Source organism: Phascolarctos cinereus, unplaced genomic scaffold (genome assembly GCF_003287225.1).
Source record: "Phascolarctos cinereus isolate Bilbo 61053 unplaced genomic scaffold, phaCin_HiC Scaffold_9;HRSCAF=440, whole genome shotgun sequence".
Taxonomy (NCBI): Eukaryota; Metazoa; Chordata; class Mammalia; order Diprotodontia; family Phascolarctidae; genus Phascolarctos; species Phascolarctos cinereus.
In genome coordinates, this window is record NW_027556402.1 from 220,209,679 (window position 1) to 220,230,749 (window position 21,071).

Sequence of the window (21,071 nt, forward strand, 5' to 3'; positions counted from 1 at the left end):
CTCTGTACTTTGGTCTTTTCTCAGGTAGGGCCCCTGATCCTCTACAAATGCTATTACTTTTCTTTGCTTTGAAACTGTGACTTGGGCCCTGGCTCTCTAGAACTGACCAACAGCACTCCTCTCTCTCCTGGAATTGTGACCCAGAACTGTTTATGGGCAATAGAGTTGCCAATCAGTGCCAGCTATACTCAGTGTCAGCAAAGGGTCCCCTATAATCTCTTTCTGACCAGTTGTTTGACCCCCTTGCTGTCTCTGGGCTGACAGCTTCTGAAACAGCTGCTGCTTCCGAGCACTCTGTTGTCCCTGTAGCATGTGTAGGTTCTGGACAAGCCTCCATCCAGTGTCACAGACTTCTCCTGCTAACCTCTTAAGTTTTCTTAGTCTGGAAAAATGTCTCATCCTGCCTTTTTGTTGGCTCTGCCACTCCAAAATTTGATTTGAGGCATTATTTTAAAGTTGTTTGGAGAGCAATATTAGGATAGTTCATTTGTGTGGCTGCTCCTAATCTACCACCTTGGTTATGCCTCCAGCTTTCTCTCATCCAGGTATTCTTAAACTGAGCTCTGTTAACTACACACACACACACACACACACACACACACATATATATGTGCACATATATATATGTATATATATATATGTGTTTGTATATATACATATATACATATGTGTGTGTATATATGTACATATATATGTGTATATATATACATATATACACATATATGCATATATATGTGTGTGTGTATATATATATATATATATATATATATATACACACACACACACACACACACACACAAGATAACTCTGCTTTATGGTAATTGGTTTCATTTCTAACCCTTTAAGTTTTATTTTATATGTTGAAATTTTTTTGATGAGCAGGATGCTCTCGGAGAATCTTGGAAAGACTTGCATGGGCTGATGCAAAGTGAAATATACCGTGTACAAAGTAACATCAATATTGTAAGATGATCAGCTGTGAATGACGTAGCTATTCTCAGCGTATAATAATCCAAGGCAATTCTGAAAAAGTTAGGATAAAAAATGCTATCTACTCCCAGAGAAATAACTGATGGTATCTGAATACGGATTGAAGCATTTTTTTTTTTGCTTTTTCTTGAATATTTTTTGGTCTATGTTTTCTTTCACAACATCACTATTATGAATGTGTTTTGCATGAGTATGCATGTATAATCTATATCAAATTGCTTGCCTTCTCAATGAGGGAGGTTGGGGAGGGAGGAAGGGAGAGAATTTGGAACTCAAAGTTTTAAAATGAACGTTAAACAGTATTTTTACATGTAACTGGGAAAAATAAACTGCTAAACAAAGTTCTTGAGAGAAAAAAAGAAAAATATCTTTCTGAGTATGGGTCCATAGACTTCATCAGATTGTCAAAGGGTTCATGACTTATAAAAAAAGGTGAAGAATGCTTGGGCTAGTCTAACCTTTCCCTTTTACTTATAAGGAAACTGAAAACCTAATAAACAATACAACTTGAATGATTATTTTTTATGTATTTTTAGTTTTTTGGTTCTGAAACTGTGATTTCATTACACAGGGGATTTTCCAGTGTGGAAACTCCCTTTACTGACACAACATCAACTCCTCTGTCACTTTACAATTTAGAGACTTGCCTGGGGAATGGGGAAGTTACAGTGATTTGCCCCCAGTGACACAGCCAGTATACTTCAGAGGTGGATGGGGATTATAAATGTAGGTCTTCCTTCAAGTGGCCCTATATCCACTTTGTTAAACAAAATTTTTCTATCTATTGACGTGTTAGAGAAAGTATATTTGACATTATCATGTAATCCATTAACATATGGTTAATTTCAAGAGCCAACTATTTGCATAAGACGGAACTCACCTGTACTGTGCTCTGGGAACGTTCAGTGGGACTGCTATAAAGACAAGAACATTTTGTTGCAAACATCTTTAAAATCAAATCAGCAAGTATTTCAAAAATTGGTTGCATTTTTGAGCCAACCAATTTCCCTGCCACAGGCAGTAAACAGGCAATAAAGTAAAAGAAGAAGACTTTCAAGGAAGAAAACAAAAATTCTTTCGTAATAAATATGAAATAGAAGCATTTCAGAAATCCTTGTAGCCCTGACATGTTGGGTAGCTTTCAGTCAAGCTTTTGAAAAGTTTCTAAATTCCAGAAGCTTTCACAGATAAGAAATCACTTCATTTGATGTATTTGTGGGGGGGGGTTTGAGAGGAGATAGAGGAGAGGTTTTGGACACTTAGCCTGCTGCATTCACTTTCTGTAGAGCAATGAAACATGTAAACATCTGATGCTTAGACACATATGATTCTGTCCTACATTGGCAAAAATTTTTGCCTTTCTTATCTGAAATTCTCTCAGGTCTGCATTTTTAGAAGGAATGATTTCTATAACTATACTCAATTTTTTTAAATTCAATTTTCTTTTGGAAAGAGATACAAAGGTTCAGGTAATACTACTATGCTCACTTTGCCATTTCTGGTAAACCTATTTTTGTCACCTTCCCCACATTTGTCCTTGAAAGCTGCTCCAGTGAGGGCACACTGTGACTGATACCAAAAAAAGATTTATGTTTGGCACGTGAAGATACTCAAAGTCTCCCAACCTATAATACCAGGGTCATTTTGCCATGCCAGGCCATTGTATAGACCTCCCAAGGACTGAGCCTTCTGTTGTTTCTTTCCTTTATACCCAGAGGAAAGTATAAAGAGGAAACTGTTTCCCTGGTACAATATTGCTTCCCACTATGAATTCCTGCCTTGTGGTTTTTTTTTTCTTCTGGTACAGGTTTGAGAGTTATCACTCATTTCATGACCTTGATCTGATTCAGTGGCTCAACTGAGATGGTGAATGTATGTATGTAGTACCCCAACTAAGTAGGGCATAGGAAGTTCCTTCAAAGAAAGTAATGGACAAAATTTATGACTAAGAAGAAGTGACTGGTTTTGGGTTTTTTTTTTCTTGGTTAGGCAATGGGGTTAAGTGACTTGCCCAGGGTCACACAGCTAGTAAGTGTTATGTGTCTGAGGCTGCATTTGAACTCAGTTCCTCCTGAATCCAGGGTCAGTGCTCTATGCACTGCACCACCTCACTGCCCCAAGAAGTGACTCTTGATTGGCTGAGAGACCTCTGACTCTTGATGCCACATAAAGCTATATGAAGGAAATGTGAGCCTCAATTGGCAAAGAAACAGAGAAGTATAGAGACAAAGAAATAGAGTAGGAAACCATGAGTGAAGAATAGTGGTATTCCTGGGAATTACAGGCATGTGGGGGAAAACCAGCCCCTCAACACATTTTGTCATTTCCAGTGCTTTTTCCCTCACAGGTAACTGAGACTAGATTTCTTGGGTGAGCTAGGTTGTTCACTATTTGATTTAGCTGAGACTTCCTAAACTAAAGAGCTTCTGTTCTTTTGTGTATTTTTAAATTATAGAATCTAATCTATATACATGCTACCTACTTTGATGAACATGTTTGCTCCATGATCCATCTTATATAACTGGTGGTCTTTTGACAATTTCCAGCTTGTTGGTAGATTATTTGATAAGTCAGGGAGACCTTAGCTATCTAGAGTAGGGCTTCTCAAGCTTTTTCCACTCAAGAACCCTCTTTGTGTTCCTTTCCACAGCATTTGTTGGCATTATGCAGCCTGAGGGCATGCTCAGTACAAAGTATATACTTTGCATACTTTACACTTGGACTGGAATTGTGATTTGATCGCATAGGGGACTCCAGGATGAGGAAAGTCCCTCTATTAAGGCAGAGTAACACCTCTGCAACCTAAGAGTCTTAAAGAGTGGCTTAGAGTCCTGAAAGATTAAATGACTTGACCAAGGTAACAGAGCCAGTAGGTGTCACAGGCAGGATTTGAATCTGAGTCTTCCTAGCTCCAAGTCCTGATCTGACCATTAAGCTGTGATGCCTCACATGTCTGTCTGTCTATCTTTACACACACACACACACACACACACACACACATATGCATTATTAATGATGATAATTACAATAGCAATAGCAATAATGGAAATTTTTTGCTAGTACTGCTAACACATATCCGTATCTGTATCAATGTGTGCCTGTGTGTGTGTGTGTGTTGTGTTGGCAGCACAGAATGTTTATGTGTGTATCTATATGTGTGTATGTATCTAAATATCTACATCTATCTATGTTGAAAGCACTACCAACAAATTTCCATTGTTCTTGTTGTTTTGATTATCATCATTGATTTTGAAATCTATCATAGATGACACACTATGTTGGTTGTTGTGGCTGTTTTTCTTTCCCTATTTTGCCTGTTAGGGTCACACTCTGGCTCACTATACTCCGATCATGTGAAGAAACTATTTTCAATAAACTGTCTTCAGATCATTACACTTGCCCCCCGACACCAAAAAACATCAGGTATGGTATTAATCAAATGAGCAGCGTTATGGTATGTTTGACAGAAGGATAGACTTGGAGTCAGAGAGCCTCAGGTTTGAATTCCTCCTCAGACACTGTGTGAACATGGGAAAATCATTTCACCTCTATGAATTTCAAGTAACTCTTTAGGAATTACCCAATAAGTTTCTGATGGGTTGTGATTGGTATGGTTGGTGGTCATTTCCATGCCAATAGAATAATAGATCATTGACATATTAATGATATTCAAAGTAGCTCAACTTTCAAAATTGGCACTAGTGTCTTCCAGAATGCTGTTGCAACTCCTCCCAATCCCTTCATCCATATCTATCTAAGTAGGTAGGATAAGAACATAAAAATCCTGGGGTAGCTAGGTGGCACAGTGGATAGAGCAACTAGCCCTGGGAGGACCTGAGTTCGTGGCCTCAGACACTTACTAGCTGTATGACCTTGGACAAGTCATTTAATCCTGATTGCCTCCCAAAAAACTCCATAAAAATCTTTTTGTTCTAATGATCCAGAGTCCCACAAGGAGTAAACTTATTTATTATACTCTGGACATGAAGAGTATAGAAAGTTGATTTGATAACTGCTACTTAATTTCCTTTGATATGATGTCCAGGGCGTATATCAATGCTTGCTGTACATCAATGACTTAGAGATTTCTTTACACGTGTCCTGCTCAAAGGGATGGTAGCCTGGAGCCTACAGCTCTCTACAGCCCTACCCTTAACTCCTTGCAGAATGCATATAAACCTGCCTTGTACTTTGTGATGAAGAATGCAATGCCATGCCCACTGTTCTACTTCACATAAATGACTAGGCAAGAGATACAACATGACCATCACCCTGACCTTTCTGTGTCTAATTACTTAGATTACCTTCCATGCTAGCACCAAAGTACTGCTCCCCCCACCAAAAAAAAAAAGGCTTTCTTAGTATAATTTTCCATTACTTATTTATTAGTGCCCTATTTACATCACCCAGCTGTGAGACCTGAATGTCAAATTCAGGGCCAGCCTTTCCAGTTTCAGCAGTATGTCTAATGCATAATTAGAACATGTGATATAGAAAGTTAGAGATGTCAATGACCTTAAAAATTCAACTAGTCTAGACATCCTTAATGATAAATAGATTTCCAGGGATCTCTAAGCTTGGATGATTGATATACCTACATACATACACACATATATACACACACACTCACCCACACACACATATATATATGTATATATGTATGTATATATATATATATATATGTGTATATATATATGTATATATATATGGACACACATTTTTTCCACTAACCTCTAACTAAAATTTAGTATCTCCTTCAATTACACATTAACAATAAATCAACGTCTGATTCTGAATAGGATTCCATAGGCTTCACCAGAGAGGTCTACAAAGGAGAGGAAGGAAATACTAATCTGAGTGCTTGACAATTATTCTCATATGACAGAAACAAAGGCCAAGAAACCCCTTCTTGCCCAGTCGTTCATTTATGATGAAGGAACTGAGGAAAAGAGAGGGGAAATGACTTGTCCAAAGTCACACAGATATTAATTAATTCTAGTGCCTTTCCTCCACTGATTTTTCTTCCAATTTATCATGTGTGTTGCTTCTTTGTATAAAGTTATTTGCATACTGCATCCCCCATTAGACTGTGAGTTCCTTGAGAGTAGGGACTACCTCTTACCTTCTTTCATATCCTCAACTCATAGCATTAGTTGGCGTGTGGTAGGCACTTAATAATGTTCATTGACTTACTGAGACTTGGGATTTTGGCAATAGGCCATCTATTACCCAAACCAGTGCTCATTCTATTTTGCTGCTGTTGCCTAATGGTCCGTGGGACCACAGGTACTCAATACCAATTTGGCTTTGGTTTTAATGGGGTAAGTTATCATTTGGATGTCATTCTGTATATATGCAGTGTAGAAGGGCATTCATTAATTTTTATTTTAGAAAAACAATGCTATTTAAAGTCCCTTACGCAGCTATGAATCTGTATAGCTATCTCTAAGATTTTTCTCCTTTTTGGCAATATCATGTGATCTCTTATGCCTTTGGAAAGCAATGACAATATAAGGTGTAGGGCTGATAGTGAAACTGCTTATTAATTCAGTCCTTTTTAAGATGTAAGAAGGGAGTTTTGTTGAGGACCTATCTAAATGCTTCCATTTTCATCAATTTAAAGGCTGATAGATCTAGAGATGGAAGCCACCTCAGAGGCCATTTCACATGAGGAAAGTGAAGACCAGGGAGATTAAGTACTTGCCCAAAGCCACACATATAATAAGCATCAAAGGTGAAATTTGAACCCAGGTCTTCTGTCTGGGTCTTTTACTCAAGGTTTTTGCTCAATAAATTTCCCTTACTTTTGTGGGCTCATTCTGATGACTGTGGAATGTTAGCACCATGCATGTGGTACCCACTCAGGCAATGCTTTCCATGTACTGGATAGAAGATTTGCACCAGCTCTGGTCGCTCCACTGATTTACCTAGGAGCAGTAGACCACTCTCTGTAGCCTCAGCCATGTGGACTGAAAAGCTGGGATCAAAATTAGGCAGCCCTGCTTTTCAATATGGCCTAGAAAACTGTCTCCAGAGAGTAGACATTCTAAAAACAAAGCATGGGACCTCCCCACTGTTGTTTAACATCCCTTTATAGCTAGTGGTTTCATTTAGTTGATGTTGTCCAGAGTACTGGCACTGAGCCCAGATTATGATCACTATAGCAATGCCTGATGAAACTAGAAGAGCTAAAGGGCATCTGGCCCTGCAAATTATGGAGACTTGTCCCTCCCCTCCTGGCTATGAATCAGGTGCCCTACCTAGTGTCACTGGCCTGTGGTGTGGCTGTTTTGTCATGTACCTGAGAGAACAGTGTCTTTCTGTGGTGTTTCACTGCTTTACATAGCTTATTGAGGAGTCTTTTAGTTCCTCAGGGGAATGGTCTCATTTTTATGGAATCACTGGCCAGTGATAGGTTAGGTTGAGGCCTAAGAGATCATCTGGTTAACTCTCTTCATTTTATTTTTTTTTCAATCAGAAAAAATCCACTTTTCTCTTCTGTCCCTCCCACATACCTATCCCCCCACCAAATGAGAAAGAAGAAAAATCAAAACCCCTATTAAAAATATGTATCATTAAGCAAAACACATTTATGCATTGACCATGTCAAAAAAAGTGCCGAAATCTGCCCTTTGAGCCTTTCCATTCTATATCAGGAGGTAGGTATCATGTTCCATCATTCGTCCTCTGGAATTGTGGTTGGCTATTGTGTTGACCAGAGTTCCTATATTTCTTTCAAAGTTGTCTGTCTTTGCAATTTTGATATCATTGTATAAATTTCCCCTTGATTCTGCTCACTTCATTCTGCATCATTTCATACAAGTTTTCTCAGATTTCTCTAAAACCTCATTATTTCTTATAGCACAATAGCATCCCATTATATTTATATACTATACTAGTCCAGCAATTCCTCAATTTATGTACATTTTTTCCATTTCTAACGTTTTTTGCCACCACAAAAAGATCTACAAATACATTTGTACATCCTTAAAAGGGTTTTTTGTTTCCTTAGGAGGACTAATCCTCTCTCCCCCTTAATCTGTTCTCCCAAGAATTCCCTTCTCTCTCCTACTTCCCCATGCAGTGAAATGTATTTCTGTGCCCTGCTCTTTGTGTGCATATACGTCCCTCCTTTGACCAGTTCAGGTGAGATCCTGTCTCCCCTGTTCCCACTCTTTTCCTCTTGTTTTTGTTTATATCTACTTTTGCACCCTGATTACATGAGATAATTTTCCCTTACCCTTCTCTCCCCTCCTATAGCATGTTCTCCTGTCTTCCATTTCTGTTCTTTTGGGATTGTCATGACATAATAAAATACTTCCCAAGCCTTTTCCAATTAGATTCTCTCAACACATATGCCATTTCCTCATATTAGATTATAAGTAGTTTTTCCTTGTTTATTCTTTTACGAACAATTAATTTTTTTACCCTTTTATGTTTCTCTTGCCTCCTGTCTTTGCACTTCAAAATTTTTATGCAGGTGTTTTGTTTATATCAGGAAGGCTTGAAAGTCTTCTGTTTCATATACATACACACATATGTATATATACATATATGTGTATTCTGTATGTATATATATAGTGTGTGTGTATATATACATATATGTATATATATACACATATATGTATATATGAGATAATCCAGAATGCAAAGGTTATGTGTGTGTGTGTGTATATATATATGTGTGTGTGTATACATATATATACACACATATATACATATATACACATGCATACATACATAATTATATATATATGCACATATATATACACATATAACCATACATACATATATAATTTATATATATATATATATATATATATATATATATATATATATATATATATATATATATATATATATATATAAAATCTTCTTTGCCTTCTGGAATATCATATTCCAAGTTCTACACTCATTTAGAGTGATGACTGTTGAATGACGTGTAATCCTGTGTGTTTGTGTATATATATATATATATATATATGTATATATATATATGTATGTATATATATATATATACATATGTATATGTATATATATATATGTATGTATGTACATATGCATATGAATATGTATATGTATGTATAAAATCTTCTTTGTCTTCTGGAGTATCATCTTCCAAGTTCTCCACTCAGAGTGATGACTGTTAAATGATGTGTAATCCTGACAGTGGTTCCATGATACTTGAAATCTTTCTTCCTGACTCCTTGTTTTTTTTTTCTTTGACCTGCAAGTCTTAGATTCTGGCTGTGATATTCCTAGGAGTTTTCATTTTGTGGATTCTTTTAGGGAGTGACTGATGAATTCTTATTATATCCACTGTTCCCTCTGATTATGAGGCATGGGCAGTTTTATTATTTCTTGAGATATGAAGTCCAGGCTCTTTTTTATTCTTGTTGTTCTTGGTTGTCAGATAGTCAAAGTTTGAATTCTGTCGACCTCAGCAAGTCATGTAACCTTCCTTCCACTCTCTTTGTCCACCTGAAAAATGGGACATTGGACTAATGATCTGCAACAGAAGTGCTAAGCACACAGACTGCATGAGGATGCAACACTCCCAAGTGTCACCTGAATAAATTAAAATGTAATTGGGAAATATGTAACAAAAATAAAAATATGATAAAACAGAGGTAATACTACTAAGTCAGTGAGGCCCAGAGGGATCCTTATGTATGGATAATCCCCCCCAACCCCATTTCTATTTGAGTTTGATATCACTTATGTACAATGTCCTTTCCAGCTCTAAATCTATAATCCTTCCAGCGGGTGATCTTTAAGGCTCCTTTCAGCTTTCAAATAATGATTCTTTGCAATTCTTACTTTTTTGCAATGAGGAATTAGAACCCCTCCCCTGCTGACCTCAGAGGAACGTTTTAAAAATCAAATATGATAACACTGTGTTTGAGACCACTTCAGAAACTGTGATGTGGTCTAGGAATGCAAGAAGTCATTCGTTATCGAGGCATCTCAGCCCAGGGACTTTGTCTCTGTAGCTAGTGAGAGCCACAGTTTCAGTCAGCTCTACAGGGTTCTGGATGGACCACTTAAGAAAACGGTTGGTTACTGAAATAATGCCAATTAGTACTGGCCTCCCTGTTGGACAGGCTGATCCAATTTCCTTAGGATTAGTGAGTGGAAAGAAGGAGCCAGTCATACATGTCTGTGTTCAGACTAGCTCCAGGATATTGGCATGTAAGGAACTATTCAAAATGGATTCTTTTTTGATGTGCTCAGGCCTGCCTACAGTTGGAAAGCTTCATGCTGTCAGTCTTCTTTTTAGGAAAGGTGTGTAGCATTTAAAGTATTGCTCTAGGACTTGGAAACATGCCTTCCCTTTCTTATTGGTTGTCTTTGGTGGTTCTCTCTGGCTCTTTTTTAATAGGCTGCTGGACCATTCAGAAGTTCATCTAGTGTAGTATTTATCAGCCCATTTGAATATAGAACCAGGGAAATAACATGTTTTTAGGGGGTCTTTGTAGCTTACAGTCCCATACTCTTGGGGCTGATTAGCAGGAGCTACTTAGGAGAGCCCTAAAGTAAATTTAACAAACTTGTTCAGAATTGAAGAAGTACTTCATTGGTATCATTAATGCATCTTTTCAAGAGTTTGTGTTAGTCCATTCATTCTTAATTGATTACCTCCATAGAATAGTATAAAGGCAAAAAAAAATGGAGTACTCTATTACCTTGGGCAAATCAGTCATCTTTTGGGATCAATCTACTCATCTATAAAATAAGGAAGTTAGAACTTTAAGGTTCTTGCTGTCTCAGAAATAACATACTGTCCTGTCCTATCCCTTGCTCCTCCAACCCCACTCCACTCCTTTATGTGATGAAGCTAAAGGAAATGCAAAAATACAGGAGACAGGGTTGCTGCCTTTAAGAGAATTCTGATCTGGTGTTTGTGCTGGGGGGTACAGGGTGGGGTGGAGAGGGGTGATTAAGATGTGCTTGTATTAATTGTGTGGAAAATATAAGGACCCAGTAGGGCAAAGGTGACAGAGGAGATAAGTGGGGCTGCATTGGGCAGGCTTATGCCACCATTTCCATAGATGCTATTGGATCAAGCCAAGTTATTAAAAAGGGAGCATGCATGTGATTTTATTTGCTGTTTTCTGGTATACTGGCTTTAAAGTGCTTTTTTGAGGCAATCATGCTTAAGTGATTTGCCCAGGGTCACACAGCTAGTGTCTGAGTTAAGATTCGAACTCAAGTCCTCCAGGGCCAGTGCTCTATGCACTGCACCACCTAGATGCCCCTAGAAAGTTATTTCTGATGCATTTCTTCTTCAGGTGAATGTAGGTAATGACATAATGCGTGGGCACAAGTACACCTGTGGCTGTCCAGATGACCTTTGTTTTACTCTTTCCATGTTGTTGGTGTTCTATTGCTTGCTAATCAGTTGGTAAGTCAGCTGGGGAGCAGCCATGGTATATCTGATGTATATTGCACATCTTTAGCATAAAGCTACATTTAGTGCCTAGCACTGAAGTTAGACTTAAGTGCATTGTATGAGTGAATGCATACATAAAATTGGCATTCTAATTCACTGATAGGCTATCAGAATAAGGGTCCACTATCACTATTTGTTCATAATATAGTACTCCTGATGAGTATAAAGGGGGGAAAAAGAACAGCCTAAAGATAGTTACAGCCCATGTACCAATATCTATTCTAAAGAATACAGAAATTAAGAAATGCTATGCTTACTCATTGAAAAAAGCTATAAAAGAAATCAACTGTATCCTCCAAACCAAGTTAATATATTTATATTATAACTATAATAATAATTTTAGACTTGGTGACACTAATGTCAAAGTAGACAAAAGTGAAGATGGTAAAAATCTGTTGGAGTATATGAATGATACTAAAGACTTACAGTATACTCAGAAGCTTCACAACTGCAGTATCATGAATACTTTCTTTTGGAAAATAATCAAAGGATGTAGGAAATTGTGAATCCCCAACAACATCACACTCACAAATAACAGAGAAATTAGCTCTGTTTTGACAGAAAGGAAATGCTAAATTATTGATGTAGGAATCATAATGAGCTTAGTAGTTTATGTATAGTTGGGTCATCAACCTAGTTAGAGTCAAGGGTAAAATCAACATAAATTCCAAGAAAAGCTTGATAAGAAGGTGTGTGTTGTGATTAATTGAGAAGTTTCCATTCAGCTTGTTCCAATGAGCCATCAGTGCATAAAAGTGGGATATGCAAGAATGAAAATATAACAAACTCACTTGTCACCAGTCCTAGCAAAAATTTAACCAATGTGGTGGAATAACCTCAAAAGGAGGTGTATAGGGCAGTGGAGAGAATGCTAGATTTGAATTCAGGAAGAACTGGGTTCAAATCCAGCCTCAGATAAATGTGGCACTGGGCAAGTCACTAAATCTCTGTTTGCCTCATATTCCTTAACAGTGAAACAGGGATAATAATAACACCTACCTCCCAGGATTATTGTGAATATCAAATAAGATCATTGTAAAGCACTTAATCACAATGCCTGGCACATGATATGAACTATATAAATGCTAACTATTATTATTAAAAGGGGGCCAAAAGAGCATAGAAATTGTGTTAGCCAGTAAGTACATGATCTCCTTGCCAAGTAGAGATGGCAGCCAAGGGCAATTGTCAGATCATAATACAAAGTCATTTGTCATACACATCAGAAGAGGCTGGAGGAAGGCTACAGATAACATTGTGCTATAAAAGAGTGGAAAACAAGTTTGGAGAAAGTGTGACCTAAATGACTCATATAATCCTAAAAACATTTGTACGTGGCAGAAGAAAGAAGAAAACAAAAAGATGTAACACTGCAATAAATTAGTAACTTTCTCTGTAAGGTTCTATTTTCATCAGTAAGACATGTATTTCCACAGTGGGACAACAAACCCTTTTTTTTTTTCCTGAAAAAGAAAGAGAAATAACATCGAGAGAGAAAAATTGGGCAGGAGGGGGTGGACCAGCCAAAGTACTTGAAAGCATTGAGGGATTGCTTAACAAGATATTTCAGGGAAAGGAAGATACCAAAACAATAGGGAAAAATCATGGTCTGCATAAGCAATGAATCAGTCATTCGGTAAACATTTTCAGAGTGTCTTTTGTGTCTCAAGCTCTATGCTAGGTGCTGGAGAGACAAAGACAACAGTGAAACAGTCACTAATCTCAAGAAACTTTCATTTTATCAGGAGAAATAACGTGTATGTGTACAATAACAAGCAATTTCATATGCTTTGTTTGGTAATATCTTCATATGTCAAAAACATTGCCCCCAAAGGGCTATGAGACCTATAAAAACTATTAGTTCATATATTTTCTCACCTATATGAAATATTCAATATAAAGGTCTATAGTACATGAATATTATGATATAGTCCTAACATATAAAAAGGGAAGGATAAAGCAAAGAAAAAAACTGTAGGTCTGTATCACTAATGAATATTACTTTAAAATTTTAATATTAAATCTTGGATGGAAAAACCCACAACCCGACAATAACAAAAGGGCAACAATTGGTTTTAAAAATTTCTGTAAGATGATTAGATTTATGTAAGAAATACAAGGATAGTTCAACATTAGGAAAATAATTGACATTAAAATAAGAAAAAATACCATTAATATACATAACATAACATGATAAGATATAAAGATGGTTATATATTATATAAATGATATAAATATAAATGATATAAAGAGATTCAGAAATCACAATCTCTGACCAAGTGTCACATACATTTATACCTAAAAATCACTCTACAAAATATGTGCGTAGAAAGATTTAAAAGATCTATTTAAAATCACATTGATATTGTGTGAATCAAATGTTTGTATTATAGTCTAGTTAAGCAGTAGAAATTTTCCCAATACAGATGCACATGTATCTACAGCAGAGCACATGTTGAGAGTCATACAATTAACTGAAAAAGTCCAAGTAATACAATACAAGTTACAAAAGAGCATATCTCCAAATATTTTGCATGTATGTTTAACTTATTTAAGATTCCTTGAAAAATGCAATCTTATTTTTCTCTTCAAAAACTGTACTGAGTGTCATCAAGTATGACATAAAACTAGGAGATAAATGTCTACCAAAGGTGTCACCACAATGATGGTGGATGCCTTGAGTAGGTTCAGATGGAAAAGATTCCCTGCACCTGGTAAGGTCCTTCAGATGCTTCTCTTATAGGCAGCTAGCTGGCTGTTGCCCATGTCTGGAACACTCTCCTTCCTTCTCTCTGCCTCCTGTTTGCTTGTTGTCTGCCATGTTAGCCCATGAGCTCCTTGAGAGCAGGGGCTCTCTTTTGCCTTTCTTTGCATCTGCAGCACTTAGTACAGTGCTTGGCACATAGCATGAGTATTTAAAAAGGCTTATTGGCTGACTGCAATCATTACCTGCTCTCGAGATTCTGGTTTTGGAGAGGTTCTTGGAGCATTCGAATATTAAATGATTTGCCCAGAGTCACATGCCCAGTATCTGTTGGAGCTAGGACATGAACTCAGGTCTGAGTGGCTTCAAGGCTGATTATTCAATAAGCCAGTCACCTTTCCTCCTGAATAAACCTGTTTTGTAAATGACTTGGTGAATGAATGGATGGACAGATGAATCCATCCTTTGACCTTTAGTCACAACACTGTATTGCTGGTTCATATTTAGGGTTTTTGTTTATTTGTTTGTTTTTACTAAGCTGTGACTACCTGTCCAGTAAATATATTTCCCTTCATGAGAAGCAGCATGGTAAAAGACATAGCCTGTTCAACTTGGAGACAGGAGGACCTGGATTGAAATGGTGATTCAAACACTTCCAGTTGTGTGTCCCTGGATAAGTCATTTAATTTCTCTCTGCCATAGTTTCCTCATCTTCAAAAGGAGGGATTAGACCTGTTAGGTACCTTCCACTTCTAAATTCGTGGTTCTTTCAGTTCCCTCTCCTTTCTCCATCCCTTCTGGTACCTTTTGCATGACTTTTTCTGTTCTGTGAAGCTTTTATAATACCATTGTTATCTCATCAACCATGGGTTCAGCTGTTTTTTTCTGACTTGCCCCCAAAGTCTCTTGAGGCCTCAGTGATGCTAATTGGTTAAAGAAGGACTTGGGATAGATGTTTTCTAACATCTTTTCTAGCACTAATATTCTATTACTCTCTGTTTCTCTTGAACTCAAGACCCTCTGATGCTCTGGAAGTTCCCAATGCCAAAAGATGACTTAGTCAAACACTATGGGTATGTGTGCCCATTATCACCCTCTCTCTCACCTTGAGCTGACACATTTTTTTGCCTGAAACAGCTCTGCTTGGTTTCATCCTGAGATAGTGACATTTTACAGAATCACAGGGTCCATGTGTTCGAAAAGACCTCAGATTTCAGTTAGTCCAAACTATATATGAACTAGAATCTTCTATACAACATTCTGAAAAGTAGCCTTCTAGTCTCAGCCTGTAGACCTCTGGGGATGGCAAACCCATGACCTACCAAGGCAGCCTATCCTTCCTTGGGAACCCCTCCCCCGGCTGTCCCTATTCACGTTAAGCCCAAATTAAATTCTTTGTTACTTCTACCCATTTTTTATCCTCTGGAACCAAGTAGATCAATTCTAATCTCTCTTCAGTGTGACAGCCATTCTTATATGCAAAAACAGTGATCAATCCTTGTGCTTTCCTCTCCAGATAAAACTTTCCCAGTCCCTTTGACCAGTCTTCTGAAGTCAGAAGACCTGGGTTCAAATTCCATATTTGACACTACTTTAGTCAAGCCACTGAATCTCTCTGATCCCTCGTCTCCTATTTGTAAAATGGGTTGGCTCTGGACTTTATAACTTGTTGATCCTACAATCTTATAGTCTTGAATATTCTTGTTACATCGGTATCCCTTTCCTGAGTTTGTCCTATTTGTCAATGTCTTTCCTAAAATGCCATACACTAAACTCCACATAACCCTCTGAATATATTATTACCATAGTAGAGTTGAGTAGACTTACTACCTTACTTGTTCTGATTACCAGCATCTTTCAATGCAGCCTTTAATACAGATTATTCTTTAGGCTGCCACCCTTACACTCCCTTGATTCCCGTTGTACTTACAGTCCACTAACTCCTGGACTGCAAAGTTATCCTGATAGTTATCTGCAAAGGTGGGATTTGCCTTTATCAGACTCGCATGCTGTGTAATCAAAATAAACATGTCTTACGGATTTAATCTTTGCTGTTATCAGTCCTATGAGGATGTTTAAAATAAAAATTAATGAAGCTGAGGGTTATTCCAAGGGGTTTTAGTCCATTCACCTAATAGATCATGTTTATATTTGTAATTGCTGCAATTTCTTTGGGGTTTCTAGTTAGAATTTTGACTCTTGCTTCAACACCCAAATAGTTTCTTTCTCTTTCTCAGAGCTATAATTAACATGGGCTTTGTCCTAGAGTACATATGTCAAAGTCTGCTTCTCTGATCTCTACCCTCACTGTACTTCCTTACCCTCTGGAGTTGTGGAACACAATTTGTATTGCTATGAAATATAAGCTCCTTGAGGGCAGGGGCTGTTTTGTTGTTGTCTCTGTATCTAGCTGGTTCTAGGTGCAAGCTAATTGAATTGTATTAAACAGCTTCTGTCAGACTCCTTGGACCATGGGCCAACTCCTGCTGGCAGGACTACCCAGACCCACTCCATCTGACACCAAAGAGTGTGTCTTCTGTGTCCTCCCATCCCCCAACAGCTGCTCAACTCAAATGACTCCAAGTTCCACTTCAACTGGTTGTCTGTCTGTTTCTTTGTGTCTGTCTCTCTTTATCTCTCACTGTATATCTATCCATCTATATCTATATCTATATCTATATCTATGTTTCTTTTCTTTTTAAATTCCAAGAAATAAATTTTTTGGCTGGCTCGCTGTTCAAAACTTAAACTACATGCCAATTATGTTAGCTCATATTTAGATTCTGTGCAAGCCACCATGATTGTTTTCATTGTAAAATGGTCTGAAAAAGAAGTTGATTTATCCCCAGTGCTCAACCATAGCTTGAGCTATGGAATACCTGCTTAAGAGTTCATTATTTTGGATATATAGAACAGATGAATCAGCATTGGGCTGAGACTGGTCTTTTTTCATGTTTCTGGTTTTGAATTTTGACATTCAAAAAAATTGCTCCTCAGTACTATAGGTTTTGAATGATGGAGCATTTAAATACTTAATGTTGTGATTGTTAGCATATTATTGCTTCCCAGGCATCAACCCAGTGTTTGAGTTCTAAACCCTATGAAAATGGATTATATTGAAAATTAGGGTTGAGCTGCTGATGGATTCTAAAATGGATTTTTGGCATTATGTCCCTCTCTGGTTCCTTAAGTCACAGCCCAGTGCTTATTGTCTTTCCCTATGGCCAGGATTATGAAAAGGGATTCATCAATAGTATTTGGAGAATAGCCTTTTGCAGTAGCTGGGTAATCTGTGACCTCCTTTCTCCATTTCTACTCTATGGTTGAAACAAACAATATTATTCATCCTGTCAGTAGACCAGGTGAGATAACATGGTAGCCTTACCATTGAAGACTTTTGTGTATCTTTTCATTTATGCTATTTTGGTTCTTTATTATGCAGTCTGTAACTGAAATATTTGCAAATGGATGTTGGCAAAGATCTCCTTTTTTCATTAATTCTAACTCACCTGGCCATTGTCTAATTCCTAGTCTAAAAAGCACTTCATTATCTCTTTTTTTCTAGAGCATGATGAATGTGGTAGTGCCCAACACACCTGTGATGACAATGCAATCTGCACTAATACTGTCAGGGGACACAGCTGCACCTGCAAGCCTGGATACGTGGGCAATGGAACCATCTGCCGAGGTAGGTCCACTGTTTGGGCAATTTTATCAGAGCTGCAAGGTTGATTCATGTAGGTCTCTCTGTCCAGGTTCTTATAACTTCTGGTTGCCAAGTTCTCTCACAGCTTTAGCTTCTATTTTATTATCTGACGTTTGCTACATGCATGGAGGTGATGAAGGGGATTGAGTTGTCCTTTGCTTTCTATCTTTCCATTGGGAAAAATGCCCCCCCTGACTGCTCCCAAACTTTTGATTTCATGGGTGTATGGATCCCGCAATATGAAAACAAATTCAAGTATTATAGTTCAACATCCTGTTTGTAACAGTCATCGAGTTTTGCCTTTGGCATCAATATAGAGTCACTTATCCATACTACATGGCTAGTTTATATCCTGAGCAGAACTTGAACGTAGGTCTTCCTAGTGCCAAGACCTGCTTTATATCAGCTACACCAGGGATTCCCAATGTTTATTGGTCTCCAGATATGTTGGCTCTCAGTAAGCCTTTTGACAATGCCTATTTGAAATGAAATGAATTAAATTTTATGGTTGACTATGCATTTACACATAAGAAATGAAAAGTAAGAATGTGATACACTTCTCTATGGGTACACTAAAATTCTGAAGCTTCTTCAATTGGTATTAATTAAAAAAATAAAATGTAAAATTTTCCATATTCATTTGACAAGTTTTTCATACCTCTTGGGAAGGGGAAACACGTACACTCCAGGTTGGCAACATCCAAACTTCCCCATCTTGTAACTCTAGCATCTCTCCTTGAAATGAATTTATGGTGATGCTCCTAACATCTAACGTTGGTATCTTTCTTTTCAACATAATGCTGCCAAGAGGTAAATGAGCAACATCTATGTACCACAAGCAGAGAATTGATATAGTAAAGCTACTCTAAGTCCTGTCTACTATTAGAGTCTGAAAGCAGTTGACCATTTAGGACTGGAGCTTAGCATTTCAAAATAGGCCAAAACTATTTCATGAAAATGGAAAAGGAAGTATATTTCCACAGAGAAGAAACTGCTAAGTAGGGCTACATGCTAATGCTGTTGAATTGAGTAGCATGGGGATTTACTTTTAATGCATTTTCTGAAATTATACCTCCACATAAAATAATATTAAATGGCCTGTTTTGGTGAGTTTATATTTGCCAATTCCTCCAGTGCTGTTGTGATAAGTGTCTACCTCATCTCAGTGGAGTTTTCAAGACCAGCTGTGAAATGTATTAGTTCAAAAGAGGTCTTGGAGCCCCTTGATTCTGAAGGGAAGTGATTTTGCCTTGAATTGTATGAATTGTGAAATGGACTTTCTTGATGGGATTCTTGTCCAAACAAATTGAACTTAAGTATTCTCTATTTCTTTTCTTGTCTTTTCTTCTTTTTCCTCCCCTTCCTCCTCTACTTTCTTCTACTCTTCCTCCTATTTCTTGTCTTTCTTTCCCCTTTCCCTTTTTTCTTTTACCTTTTTTGTCTTTCTCCTTCCTCTTTCTCCACCCAAATATGAGTATAATTATGGCGTTATATAGAGAAATTCATACTTCTGGACAAAAAAGCATACTTCTTTCCAATTATGATATGATGAAATATTAACAATAGCATTAACACACATAACATTAGACATAAATATTGAAAGCAGTAATAATTTGGATGAATTCTATCACATTTTTTCTGAATTACTTCAACCTATGTAAGGACATATATTCATGTGAGAATGAGGGGGAAATTAGAGAAGTATTAACTAGAAGAGGCCTTAGAGATCATATTTTTCAAGTCCCTAATTTTACAGAACCTATCAGAGTTTAAACAAAGGAGGAAGAAAGACAAGGTTAAAATTTACTGATTTTCATACTTAAATACATATAAATTTGAATATTTTGTTGGAGAAAGGGTCTTAAGATGTTTCTCCATGAAATGATATGGCAGCCAAAAAAGAAAGTTAATATAATCTTAACTTTAAAATAAAAGGAAAGCTTGTGCTATTCCTGGTCAGATCACATTCGGAATATGTAATTAACTTATGGCCATCCTACTGATAATTTGGAGAACATCCAGATGGTGTAGGACCTCAAAACCATGTCATATGAAAGACAGTTGAAGGACTTGGGGATGTTCACTCTTTGAAAAGAGGACTTGGGAGGATATGGCTGTGTTTAAGGCCATTGTGATGTCATGTGGAAGGCGGATTCAACTTGTTTTACTTGCCCCAGAAGCCAGAAGTAGGAGCAAATAGAGGAAAATTTAGAGTTAGATGCAGGAGTGACATACAGAACACACACACACACACACACACACACACACACACACACACACACACACACACACACACACTTCCTAACACCTATAATTGATTAGAATGCTTTAGAAGGTCTTTACTAGAGTCTTCAAGCAAAGACTGAATAGCAACTTGGCTCTGCTCTAAATGGAATTCTTATTAAGGTGCAGATTAGGTTCGATGGTCTCTGAAGTCTCTTCTAACGTTATGTGTATAGTTCTCTGAGATTCAGGCTTTTTCTCCATGATTTCACATGTTCATGAAAACTGGAAACTTGAGTCAGCTAAATAACAATAACAACAACATTTATAACATGCATACAATGTATCTAGCACTGTGCTAAGCATTTTATAAATATCTCAATTGACAGTCACAACAATCCTGATAGGTGGGGGCTATTATCTTTATTTTACATTTGAGGAAACTGAGGCAAATAGTGGTTAAGTGACTTGCTCAATATTACATACCTGGTAAGTTTCTCATTCAGGATTCGAACTCAGGTCTCCCTCACTCCAGGTCCATCTCTCTATCACTGTGCCACCTAGCTGTATTAAATATTCAGATCTTTGCTGTCATAGGTGGCATTGGAGTTGGATGGTGAGAAGTGAAATCTCTTATTTGAACTCTCTTCCCCCTATTTTCTTGTGTTAAAAATGTTTGGCATTGAGACAATATATCCTGACAATATTGAGTAAAATGGGGATCAGGGAATTATGTCCCCATGCCCTTTCCATTGCTTGTTGGCTGTGGTTAAGTCGTTGGCTGTTGGTCGTTGATCAGATAAGACCTGCATCTTATCTGCCACAAACAAATATAAGAGATGTTTAAGAAGCTCTGATCCTGGGGAAAATAATCTTACCTCAAGGCTGATGATATCCGAGGCCTATACAGAAATGCTAAGGTGGAATGTGAGACTAGAATCTAAAATAAAGGAAGGAAGAAGTCAGCTAAAATAAGTTACTTTAATACCATGAGG

General features: G+C 37.4%; 1 protein-coding gene across 2 annotated transcripts in view; it reads left to right on the top strand.

Annotated features, from left to right (window-relative positions):
* Positions 1-21,071, top strand: part of NELL1 (neural EGFL like 1) — an 876,262-nt gene that overhangs the window by 539,188 nt on the left and 316,003 nt on the right. For both annotated transcript variants that reach the window (XM_021002019.1, XM_021002018.2), the window contains exon 14: positions 17,713-17,835. In XM_021002019.1, the coding sequence (XP_020857678.1) occupies positions 17,713-17,835 (123 nt within the window). The remainder of the gene's footprint in view (positions 1-17,712; positions 17,836-21,071) is intronic.